Here is a 12,619-nt window from a genome sequence, read left to right as displayed (position 1 = left end):
CACCTTGTTGTGAAGCCTCTGTGTTTACATTCATAAAACTGTCTCTTGACTGTAGATGTTGACAAGGACATGCCTACCTCCACAAGAGTGTTCTTGACCTAGCTAGATGTTGTGAAAGGGCTCCTCTTCACCATGAGCAGAATTCTGCTGTCATCCCCTGTAGTTGTCTTCCGTGGTCTTCCAGGCCTTTTGCTGTTGCTCAGCTTGCCAGTTAATTCCTTCTTTTTCAGGATGTTCCAAACTGTTGTACTGGCCACTCCCACTGTTTTTGCAATCTCTCTGATGGGTTTATTTTGTTTCCTCAGCCTAATGATGGCCTCCTTCACTCACATGGACACCTCTTTGGACCTCATGTTGGGGGTTCCAGTGAACAGCTACCAAATGCAAATATAACACTCAGAACCACCTCCAGGCCTTTTATCTGCTTGATTGGTCATGGGGTAGCCAGGAAACAGGCCACACCTGGCCATACAGCTGCTTGTCAGACATTCGTTCCATTACTTATGAGCCACCAACGATGGGTGTGTGTGTGTGTGTGTATGTGTGTATGTATGTATGTGTATATGCATGCGTATGTGTATGCATGCATGCATGCCACTGGCTGTACTTCCTGAATGGTTAGTGCCCCACTTTTGTCAAACCCCTTGAATTACAGCTGAAAGTCCTGACTTCACTCCCATCTGAGTGTATTTCCTTTCAACTTCAATGTGGTGGTGTACAGAGGCCAACTGCCAAAACAGTTATCCTTGTTCCAATATTTCTGGCCCTGATTGTATATTGGGTGGAGGGGAGTGTTTCATTGAGACTGCAGTGTGGGTTGAAAGGGGTAAGAAACAACAACCCATCCCTCTGCGTGCCATGGTGCCAATCTTGATTCCTCCCCCCCCCCCTTTGTGGCTGTTATTTTTTCCAGTCTGAAAAAATCAGACATCTTAAATAAGACATTTAACATGCAGTACATGCAGCATTTAGTATGTAACTATTGAACAAGAAGTGGAGTGTCCCATTGCTAAATCCAGTGTAGATAACTGGACAGCCATAGGCCAAAAATAACCTTTCCATTTAGTCCTCAGCAAGGGAATATGGCCCACTTTCTCCCAAGCTGAGATGCCGTGGAAGGGCTTGTTAACCCTTTCTCTTTCAGTGTGAACAACACTTTGGCAGAGCTGTGTTTCTTTAACATGAACTCCCATGGATGACTTCTGCGCACAAGCCGAGTCAGAGGGGACATGGTAGGGAGCAGCCAAGATACCCCAAAGAAGGGCTTTCTGTTTGCACTTGGAGAGCAGGGGTTAAAGAGCCTTTTGCTGGTTGGCTCAAGCAGGAGTGAAGTCAGTGAGTGGAGCCAATGGTGCTGGCCCTCCAACTGTTCCTCACTTGACGAAACAGCCCCACAGAAAAGTAGTTGCCGACCAGGGTTCTATCCCCTATGGGTTTCCATGTTTGGTGCATGCATGTGAGAAGAGGAATACATTTTAAAACGATATGGCAATGACCAGTGGCTTGGGACTAACCAAACTTCCTGCCCATCACCTGAGATGATAGGTAGGTAGAGAGAGCAAGATGATAGATGATAGACAGATGATAGATAAATGTAAATATATGAGGCTCTGTTTTTAACCATTGTGAATGTTATGAACTGCTTGTGAGCTTCCCAGGCCCATCTGGCTGCAGCTGTTTAAGACAGAAAGTTGGATTTTCTGGACTTCCTATCTGGGCCAGCAAAGCAGTTCTTGCAAGACCATCAATACCTGCATGAGGGCATGAGTTTGGTATCTTGGTAAGAAACAACAACTATGCAGAATAGACAACAGTGTGAAGAAGCCTGATCCTGGGATGGGAGCAGTAAATAATCTATAGTTATGAGCACTAGAAACTTCCTCTTTTAAAATGAGAAGAGGAGCTCTCCTTCCTTTTGTAATGGGCACCTGCCACCAAATTATTCAAGCCGTATTCAGCACCTTTGGAGTGATGTCAGTGTGGAGATCCCTTAAAAGTCGCACAGTCGCTGTTTAGTATAATTATTTAATAGCTGATTTGGCTAGACATTTTAAGCTGCTTTAGTGCAAATTTACATCCCTTGTGCTTTACTACAAAAAAGGCAAGTCAGTTGCTCTGTGGTCCATCCTTGAAGGGCACAGAAGTTTAAAACTGCAGTTTTGAGTAGATACAATTAAGAGGTGCAAAGATAAAGCTGATGGCAGGACTGGATGATTTCATCAGATCTTTTGGCGTCTCATGCATTCTCCTGTCTTGAGAAAAGTCCATTTGGGATCATTTACTTCTATTTCCTGCAATTAGTGAAAGGGACACTTGTTAAACATTATTACCTAAGCCATTATTCCTGTCCTTGAAGGTCTTCAGAGTAAAAATTGCATGGTTATAAGTGATTTCCGGTAGAAGTGCTGGGAAATGTAGGATCTACCTCAGCTGCTGATTGTACCATGGATGCACAGTTGTAATTGCCATGGAGGGATCTGGCTACCTTTCCCCAAAGTACTGATAATAATACTTACCCCTGAGAGTCAGTGGAGGCTGGTGGCTTTGCTGTTAGTGAAGCAGTAAATCTGCTCTGGGTTTCAGTCAGAACCAGTCATAACTCTAAAGGAGATATCCAAAGTTTGCACCTTAGATAGCTCCTATAGGGTTCTGACTGAAACCCAGAGGGGATTTACTGCTCCACTGACATCAGAGCCATTAGTCTTCACTGCTGAGAGTATTCAAAGTACTTCAGATACCTTGTCTCAGTAATTCTAACACCCACCCAGCAGTAGAGGCTGGTAGCTCCAAAGTCAGTGGGGCGATGACTCCACTCCAGGTTTCAGTCAGAACTCTAAAGGAGTTCTTTAGAGTTGTGACTGGTTCTGACTGAAACCCAGAACAGATTCACCTCCCCACAAACACTGGAGCCACCAGCATCCACTGCCACCCAGTAAGATAGCTAGGCCAGTATTATTCTATTACAAATGTAGAACTGAGGTGCTTTTTCTAGTGGCACCCCTTGCATGAATGCACTAGGTGAGAACGTAATTTTCTGGGCCCAGTACACTGTGTTCTGGCTGAGCCGTGTGCCCCATCTCACAAGAAGACACACATTTCCATATGCTAATTTAAATAGGAATGCAATGCATCTCACCAGAGGGATGAAGACTGTGACCAGGTCAGGTTAGCTCTTGGCTACAGTAAGTATAAGACAGGAAGGGAACCTTTTTTCTATGAAGGGCCATTGACTCACAGAAAAAAAAAATCAGGGGCTGCACAAAACTCAAGTAATAAGATGACTGACAAGGCAGAATGTCAATGATAAGCTTTCACCATAATCTTATTTCCTTATAGAAAGGACTTAATCTGTTGAATTTCTGCCTGCCACACAACTGTAAAAAGCTTTCCTAAGTGCCTAAACCATACAAAAAAACAAGTTTTATAAGTTGTAAACCAGAAATGTTACCATAGGTCCTTTATCAATTTATCTTAGGCTGGCAATACTACATTCAGGGCTTTCCTACATGAGACTGTTAATCTGCTGTATCTACTTTCAGTTTGTTGCAGAACTGAGATCCAAGCACTACACCAGGAGTGTTTCCTTTCCTGCTTTTCCACTACATGACTTCCAGGTAGCACTGTGGTATAGCAGAATAGCGCAAATACACAAGAGGAAATTGCGCTTTCTTTCGCCATCCCTGCTCTGAAAAAACTTGTGGAAAGTGGTGTTACAAACAGTTAAACTCCAGGGTCACAGCATCATCTACAGAACCCGTAAACAATGATGAGCACACAACAAACGCTCAATGTGTAAGACCAAGCAAAGTATTTCAGATAGGGTTACAGGTTCAAAAGAGATTTAAGATTTACAACAATCAAGGTTCAAATCCTTGTGTCTGGTTAAATTCAGTCTTAAATGGTTAAAAAACGAGCAGTGTATTCTAAGAGCATTTGTCATGGTAATTTATACTTCATAATAATGATAGCAAGGTTATCAGCACAGATCAGTCACCCTTTTCTCTTTTTGAGAGCAAAAAAGATTTGTTTATACCAGCAACATCCTCCACAAAAGAATCCTCCTATCCTCCCCGCCCCCTATGCCATGGGTAGGAAAGCAATTGATCTCACACAAACACACACACATACACACCGTGTTGCTGCTACAATCAACTTAGTGTCTCAACCTGCATTTCCCTAAAAACAAAAACAAAAAACCCACAAATCAAGGGACTGGATAACAACACTGGAGTATACTTGGGAATGTATGGATTTTGTTAAATCCATTCTGTCTGGGTTTTGCAGATTGTCAGGTGTCTTTCATCCCATCATCCCCTCACTGATGGAATCAGATCCCCCCCGCCAAGAATTTAATTCTACTTGCGCTAATGTGCATTAGCAGAAATCCCCCCACAAAGTGAAAAATGCGCATTAGCATGATGCGCATTAGCATAATTAGCATTAGCACAATGCGCATTAGCATGATGCGCATTAGCAGAAATCCCCCCACAAAGTGAAAAATGCGCATTAGCATGATGCGCATTAGCATAATTAGCATTAGCATGATGCGCATTAGCATAATTAGCATTAGCATGATGCGCATTAGCAGAAATCCCCCCACAAAGTGAAAAATCGGTCCGCAAGTCCACGTGACTCAGAAACACCTGGTCCAGTGAATCCATGGGTCAGATTCATAGAAATCCAAACTCATGTGAATCGATGGTGGATTTCTCCAGCATCCCTAAGTACACTGCAGGGTCATTTTTCCAACACCCCCCCCTGCCCCCCGCAAAATGGGTATAATGACACTGACCTATTTTGAAGGGCTGACAACCCATACTCTCTCAACCACAATGGTGACACATACAGCCCTGAAATATGTGCATACTAATTATGTATTATTTACATTTGCATTGGCAGGGTAATCTTTTTAATGTTTACAAACTCAGAAAGAATAATATTTTTTTCATGAAATGAAAAAATGCATTACAAAGCAAATTAAGCCCTGCCTATGCTGCTACCTTTTGCTTTTTGATGAATACACTACTGCCCAGTCACAGCCACACTAAAATCCTTACTTTCTCCATGGTTTTCTCTGGGCAACAATCACTTCTCTACCAGGGAAGACCAAAAAAACAGCTTCAGAATGAGCCAGAGGAAGCCCCTTCAATGGGTGCATCTTCTAGATTTTTCTCTATGGGCATCTCTATACCAGCCTAAAATCCTGCATTTAAAACAGGGCTCTCTGCTTCCATTTTAAATGCAGGATCATGATGACTCCCTTTTCCACCCGCTTCCTTTTCCCCCTCCCCTTCCCCCCTCCTTCTCCCCGTCTCTGAGTCTTCCATTATCTTTCATTGATCTCGCTCCTCTCCTTGCCACTTTGGGTCATTTGATAGCTCATTATCTGCGATCTATTTAAAAACGGAAGAAAGGGCATTTAGCGCAGGAGACGCCCTGGAGGTTCATGGCACCACGTAAAGAGCCCACAAACTTCCATGAAGGAGTAATCTCAATCGCAGGATAAAAGCTCCGTGTGAAGAAAGCCTAAACATCAGCCATAGCTGTGACTTCACTCACTGGTTGCAGTAGATTTATAGCCAGGGTCTTCTGATTCCCAATCATTTAACACTAACAACAGTAACAACAACAAAACTTGGTCGTCCCCCCCCCCCCACTGCCACAAAAAAATTAGGCTACTGAAACCAAGAAAGCTTTGAGGGCGGGGAGAATTGGTCGATTTGGGGGTGAAAGGACCGTGAGCTCAGTTTCGGTACCAAAAACAATTTCCTGGGCTGAGATCAGAGGCCCCCCCATTCCTTAACTTGAGGTATGCGTCTGTTCCCCAGCCCTATGCCATTATTTTGCACCTGGCTTTGGAGCTCTAGTAACATTTTTTTTTAAAGTAGATCCCAAATGTCTGAAGTCTGCCTAACCCTGCTTTGTTATACAGCATAACTCACACCTCTACTTTGATGGAGAGGTGCTAAAATGTCCCACTTCTAGACTTCTTCAGTCATCGGGGGATCTTGGATGCTGTGCATGCCATGTTTTAGCTTTGGGGATGGTCTCGAAGTCTGTAGGTTGCCTGGATTGTCCTAGTAATCCGGGAGACTGTGATTTTAGGTCACAGGGAAGTATCCTAATGCTAGTGAACGGGTTAATGAGGCAGTGAAGTCTGAGCAGTTTTATAAATATATAATATCTCCACTCTGATGCTCAGTTCAGATCTGGCCCTGATAAGCTGGCTAGTTGTGGCGATCAAAGCAGAAGAAGACAGAATTCTCAACTAGAACAACTATTCACAGGTTCCTAAAGTTAGACTGGGATCATCACAGTTTATCTTGAAGATTATGGGAAACTCCCTCATTCCTCCCAAAGAAAGATCACAGAAGTCTCCCTTTCTCTAAATGAATATATAAGACAGTACCTTTTTGTCACCTTCTTAATTAATTCCTCCATCCACTTGGCCTCAGGAGGGGCACAGATCTTCGCATCATTTTTCATGGTTAATCTGAAAGGGAACAATGAGTTAATTAGTCTTCTGACCCCACATGTTTCAATGGTTTCTTACAAAATTACGCAGCAGGACATGGGCACATTGGGCTCACATACACGATCTCCGTCCTTCGGCAACGTATCCCTCGAGGAATGACTTGGATTGATTTAATATTTTTAGGATTCACGGGCAATGAGATTTCCATCAGACATTTGCATCTTCCCATGTGAACTACAAGGGTTTCCATAGCAAGACCTGCATGCAAACACCATGAAAAATATTCAGTTCTATCACAGCATTACGTTTTGTTTTTACTACTACTACTACTAAATGTATTCCATTTTTACCCCACCCTTTCTCTAAAGGGCTTTGGGTGGCATACGTGGTTCCACCTCCACTGATCTTCACAATAACCTGTAAGGTAACCTAGGCTGAGATATAGTTACTGGTTCTGAATTGTTATGGCTTATAGCTAAACAATAAAATTACTACCAGTAGTGACTGGTCCAGGGTGATCCAATGAGCCTCATGGCTGAGCAGGAATTGAATCCAGACCTCCCCAGTCCTAGTCTAGCACTCTAACAAATTGTGATGATTCTTTGGCTGAGGATAATGGAAGTTGTAGCCCAACCCATCTGGAGGGCACCAGGTTGAGTAAAGTTGGGATAGAGGTCCTTAACTGAAAGGAAGTAATTACTGCTCTGCCTAACATCTTGCCCAGATTCTTTGAGCAACATAGAGTAGTATCTAATGCTAGTCCTACACAGAGTAAACCCACTAAGTTAGGTACGATTAACTTAAGTCTCATTCATTTCAATGGGTCTACTCTACATAGGAGTAACATTGGCTACTACCCACGGGGGCTGCAGATATTCCATGCGAAGAAGAGGAGGAGGAGGGGAGTTAATTCTGCAGCAAGAACAGCCAAATTCTGCAACCTGAATAAATTAAGCACACTGAGCCAATTTGCAAAAGTGTCTCTTGTTCTGCATAAGGAACATTCAGAGCAGATACTAGCCTTAAACCCAAATACTTTAACACAATTTTGTTGTACAATGGACTGCTCACATACTTATAAGAAAAGGCAATGAGCAAAGCACCAGCCCTTTATGTACAACCATCACGTGTACACTGAACCCATAGAGGGAGGGTGAAAGAGAGTCACGCCTGCTGTCCCTACCTACCCACAATCTCTGTATGTCCAAGCAAAGTTCTGAACAGAGCATCAGCACATACAGCTGTGTGCATTTCAGCTCTGCACATGTGATCGAAGCCTCTGCTGTTTGTGGAGTTCCCAATCATACGAGGAGAGCCTATGCATCAAGTACAGCTTGTACATGTGTAGGCTGTGCTCATCCCGCTTCACAGAGGGATTGGGCCCCCAGCTTTTGTAAAGCCAGCTTTGTCTGCAATCCTATCCCCTAGCATTATTTTATTTATGTATTGTTTATTTAAAATATTTCTTGGCCGCCTTTCCAGCCAGGAGCCCTCCCCAGATGACATATAACAATAAAACACACAATAAAGACCCATGTGGTAGTAAAAACACAGCAAAAAAACAATAGCAGCAGCAAATATTCTAAAATGCAGCAAACACCAGTATAAAATAAACCTTACAACAGAGAACTGGAGCTCAAACCTGGTTTTAGTGACTTGGTGCCTTATCTTCCCATTTCTTTTTCATTCTTTTTGCAATTTAAATTATGCACATTTGGAGGAGGGACCCTTGCTCAGTGGGAAGAATACATGCATCTCTGGGATGCAGGAAGTCCCAGCTTCAATCCTTCGCATATCTGGTCAAGTCTGATAGCAGTTGATGGAAAGGATCTTGGTGATGGAAAAGACCCCCAACCTGGTGCCCTCCAGACAATTTGGACTCCAACATCCATAAGCTCCAGCCAACGTAGCCAGTGGTTAGGAATCCTTCTGGATGTGCATTCCAAATCAGGCCTGCTGTATCGGCTTGCAAGCACCAGCCGTTCAGCTGAATCAGAGAGCTTGACTGCCACTTTGACGTGACGGTTTCCTGCTGTGAACCTGTACGCTGTATGAAGCCTGAACGGCAGTTTGCATCCCTGGACTCTTGCAGAGACACACCGGAGAGACACAGTGGCACCCATGGCGTGCCCGCTGCGTGTTTAGTGACACCTCAGCCTCTTCACATGATGATAAGGGGAAACGCTGGTGTAAGAGCAGTTGAAGCCCGGGCAAACGTGGCTGCCATGAGAGGTTAGCCCTCCGAAGCACTTCTATCAAACCCAAACATGTGGGTGCCAGAAAGGCACCCTGCTCAGGACACTCATTTTGTCATTAAACGTTGTGTTGCTTCCAGCACCTCCTGAAGACATTGTTATTTCGAGAGGCCTTCCTTGAGTGACCAGCTGCAGTTTATTAAATTCGGCATTATTGGAACTTGTCTTTAAAAAAAGTTTTAGGGAGCAATCCTATGGTCACTAGACAGTGGCTAGATGGCCGTAGGATATGGTGTTTTCCAGGAACTGACCTCCCCCCACTTCCACACTGCCTCTGAGGCAGCGAGGAACAGCCCCGTCCTCCGCGCTCGCAGGAAGAGTGCAGAGCGGCCGTAAAGGAGCATGGTTGGGGGCGTTCCGGGGTAGGGAGGGCGGAAATGCCGGTACGACATGTCCCATGTGTCGTATAACAGCCTCCTCCCCTGCTCAGCCTTTCTGCGGCTAAACAGCTGCAATTGGCTGTCTAGCCAAAAATGCAGGGCAGGAGAAGTGTGGAGGGAACGATCCCTCCATGCTTCTCCTACCCTGCATTGGATAGGTGTTCACCTCCAAGTTTGGAGTCGGCTGCCTATCTGGATAGGACTGCGCCCTTAACTATTTTAACATGGTGTTGTATTCTTTTATCTTTGCTGTTCACCGCTTTGATATCGTTGATGTGGAGCGGTATATAAATAATGTAAATAAATAAAATAAATGTTGCAAATAAAATATTGTAAATAAATAAAATACAATTAAAATTGACTAATTTTAAAACCTAATTTTAAAAATTAATTTTAAAATTAATTAAAATTAAATTAATAAATTAATAAATAAAATATTGTAAATAAATAAAATAAATAGATAATTAAAGTGCTTCCAGGGTTCAGTTCGGGCTAAGCCCTGCATCAGATTAAGACTGGACTGGCAACACTGAAAAGAGATCAAGGTGACTTACCACAGAGCGGGCTGATTTTGCTCGCAACCAGTGCCAAGGTCAGTATTACAATCAGTCCCTTCATCATGGCTGCGCCTCAATATTCCCAGTGAATGTGGTTTGGAAACAGGGTTCCTCTTTATAACCATCCCCAGAAAGGGAACTATTATGACGTGTGGCCCTTAAAAAGCCCCACAGTAAGCCAAAGAAATCACTTTAGGCCAGAATGTATGCATTTTAACTTCCCCATGCATTTGTTCTTCCTCAGAGCTAAATAAGCAAATGTCGGTCAGTGTGGTCAATCCAAGAGTTACACAAATGTGAAACAGAAGTAATCAAGCTGTTCTACCCTGCTGGGCAGGATCAAGGAAATTGTCCTGTGAAGGTCCTGTTCAAACGAGCTGGTACTGGGCAAGAGCCCCATTCATTTTAAGGAAGTTTGCAAAGAGAAGCTATTCTCAGGTGCCTGAAAACCCTTTCCATTATGCCCAATGCGTTTCAGAAAGGTATTTCCTTCCTCAGGGGCCGTCCATCTTTCGCCAAATATGTTGCAGAAAATCTTTCCAATGCCTCCTCTGTTTTAAAATGCTCCAGAGCAAGAAATGCTCCAGAAAAATGGCCCCTGAGGAATGACATTCCTTTCTGAAATGCATTAGGCATACTAAAACATTTTTTTCAGGCACCTGAGAATATCTTCTGTTCTGTTTTGGGACACATAAGTGCCTTCTCCTCTTGCTGTTTCATCACAAAAAGAGGCTCATGTTTGATCATGCAAGTTGTGTTTTCTAACTGGGGATTTATATCCGTTTCCTTATGATACCGCACATGTTCACTCATGCTCACTAGCATAAGGCAGGGAGGGGCGTCTTACAACCTCCCATATGTACCTGCCCGGACCCTAAGATCATCTTCAGCAATCTTTCTCCGGGAGCCCCTGCCAAAGGAAGTGAGGTGGGTGGCTAGGAAGAGGAGGGCCTTTTCTGCTGTGGCACCCGAGTTGTGGAATGAGCTTCCCAGAGAGGCTCACCTGGCACCTACTTTGTGCTCTTTCTGGTGCCAGGTCGAGAGCTTTTTATTTTCCCATGCATTTTATTCTTTTAGCTCTGTTGTTTTAAATCTCTTATTGTATTTTAAATCTCTGCTGCTAGGTTTTATTTTGTTTTGTATTTTTATTTTATTGCTGCTAGGTTTTATTTTGTTTTGTACTTTTATAATGTAGTTTTAAACTTTTACATTTTATATTGTATTTTATTATGTATTTTGTGGTTTTAATTGTTGCGAACCGCCCAGAGAGCTTCGGCTATCGGGCAGTATAGAAATGTAATAAATAAACAATAAACCTACAGAACTGCCCCATCTGGCCTGCCAAGGCCCCGCCCCCCTCTTTGAAGCCCTGCCCCAATGGGAAAGGAAAGGGGAGGTGGTTCTGTCCGGAGCTGTTGCATCAAGGCGCCTTGGAGTGCTTTGAAGTGGTGGTTCCTGAAGGCTTCCCTCTCCCGCTGGGAAAGGCGACGGGTGACGGAAGTCAGCTCTGTTGGGAGCTCCCACCTCAAGGCACCAGGAACACCCTGAAGCAGTGGTTCCCAAAGGATCAGCCCCTCTTTGGCCCTGCTCAGCCCTTTCCTGATCAGCTGATCAGCGAGTGGGGGGGGAGATTGCAGGGAGGGCAGGTTTCAACCTGCCCATGCTCCCTCCTGCTGCTCAGCTGATCAAGAGACCACAGAGCAGTGCCAAGGAGGGGCTGATCCTTCAGGAACTGCAACTCAGGAGTTTCCTGACCAGCTGAGCAGTGGCGAGCAAGGTAGCAGGGAGGGGTGTGTGCTCTATGTGTTTCCATGCTGTGCACTATATGCATGTGTGAGAATGAGGCTCGTATGTGTGTGAATGGAGTCTGTGTGCCCTACAACCACTTTTCCCTGGGGGAATGCAGCCCTTGAGCGGGGGGGGAGGGTATCTGGACACACGTTGTGGGAAGTCATGTTGCTAGAGAACAGCCTTCGTCAACCTGGAGCCCTCCAGATGTGTTGGACTACAGTTCCCATCAGCCCCAGCTCACATGGCCAATGGCCAGGTATGCTGGGAGTTGTGTGCCAAAACATCTAGAGGGCGAAAGGTTGGGGAAGGCTCCTATAGAAGCCAAGGGTTAATTAGACCCACTTACACCGATCCACTTACCAGGAGTTTATTTATTTATTTATTTATTTATTGCATTTATTTCCTGCCTTTATTCCTCTTGCAAGGAACCCAAGGCAGCTTACATTATCCTCCTCCTCTCCATTTTATCCTCACAACAACAACCCTGTGAGTTAGGTTGGGCTGAGAGTCTGTGACTGGCCCAAAGTCACCCAGTGAGCTTCCATGGCCGAGTGGGGACTAGAACCCGGATCTCCCAGCTCCTAGTCCAACACTCTTGCCACTACACCACACTGGCTCTCAGTGAACTCACTGGAGTTCAGAAGGAGCTGAGCCTTGTCTTACTAGGGAAGCCTTCCCCCACCTGATGCTTGGGCTGCAGCTCCCATAATGTCCAGCAGACCCAGCCATCGTGGTCCTACCTTGGCCAGACATACGAGTTTGGGAAACCGCAGCTGGGCATAAAGGCAAATTCCTTCTTCTGTTGTCCCCAGCCCACACCACACCCCAAGCAACCGGGACCCTCTGGCCTATGAACCTGGAAGTTCCATTGAACTCACAGTAAACCCGTTCTCCCAGTGTGGATCTTATGCAGTGAATATCATCCAGACACAGGAGGGAGGTATCAGCAGATGCGTGGGGAAAACCTCAAGGGTTCCAGAAGTAACAAAAACCTTTTGGGTAGGCTGACCGCACGTACCGTTTTAAACGGGACAGTACCATTTTTTTCATGTTTCCCGGCCGTCCCGTCGTTTTAATATAAGTGTCAATTTTGTCCCGTTTTTAATTTTTTGTAAAAAAAACTGAACGCGTTTATCATAAGGCTCTGTGCTAATCAATGCA

General features: G+C 44.6%; 1 protein-coding gene across 1 annotated transcript; it reads right to left on the bottom strand.

Moving 5' to 3' along the window:
* Positions 1-2,006: 2,006 nt before the first annotated feature.
* CXCL13 (C-X-C motif chemokine ligand 13) lies at positions 2,007-9,760 on the bottom strand. Its single transcript, XM_084860204.1, has 4 exons — positions 9,665-9,760; positions 6,595-6,733; positions 6,410-6,493; positions 2,007-2,291 (listed from the first exon to the last, which is right to left on the bottom strand). The coding sequence occupies exons 1-4, from the start codon at positions 9,729-9,731 to the stop codon at positions 2,285-2,287; spliced, it is 297 nt and encodes a 98-aa protein (XP_084716330.1). The 5' UTR covers positions 9,732-9,760; the 3' UTR covers positions 2,007-2,284.
* Positions 9,761-12,619: the final 2,859 nt, after the last annotated feature.

Source organism: Heloderma suspectum, chromosome 5 (assembly GCF_057233095.1).
Source record: "Heloderma suspectum isolate Gila_16-S chromosome 5, 16-S_ref, whole genome shotgun sequence".
NCBI lineage: Eukaryota > Metazoa > Chordata > Lepidosauria > Squamata > Helodermatidae > Heloderma > Heloderma suspectum.
The sequence above is the reverse complement of the archived record's forward strand: the minus strand, read 5'-3'. Positions and strand labels throughout refer to the sequence as shown.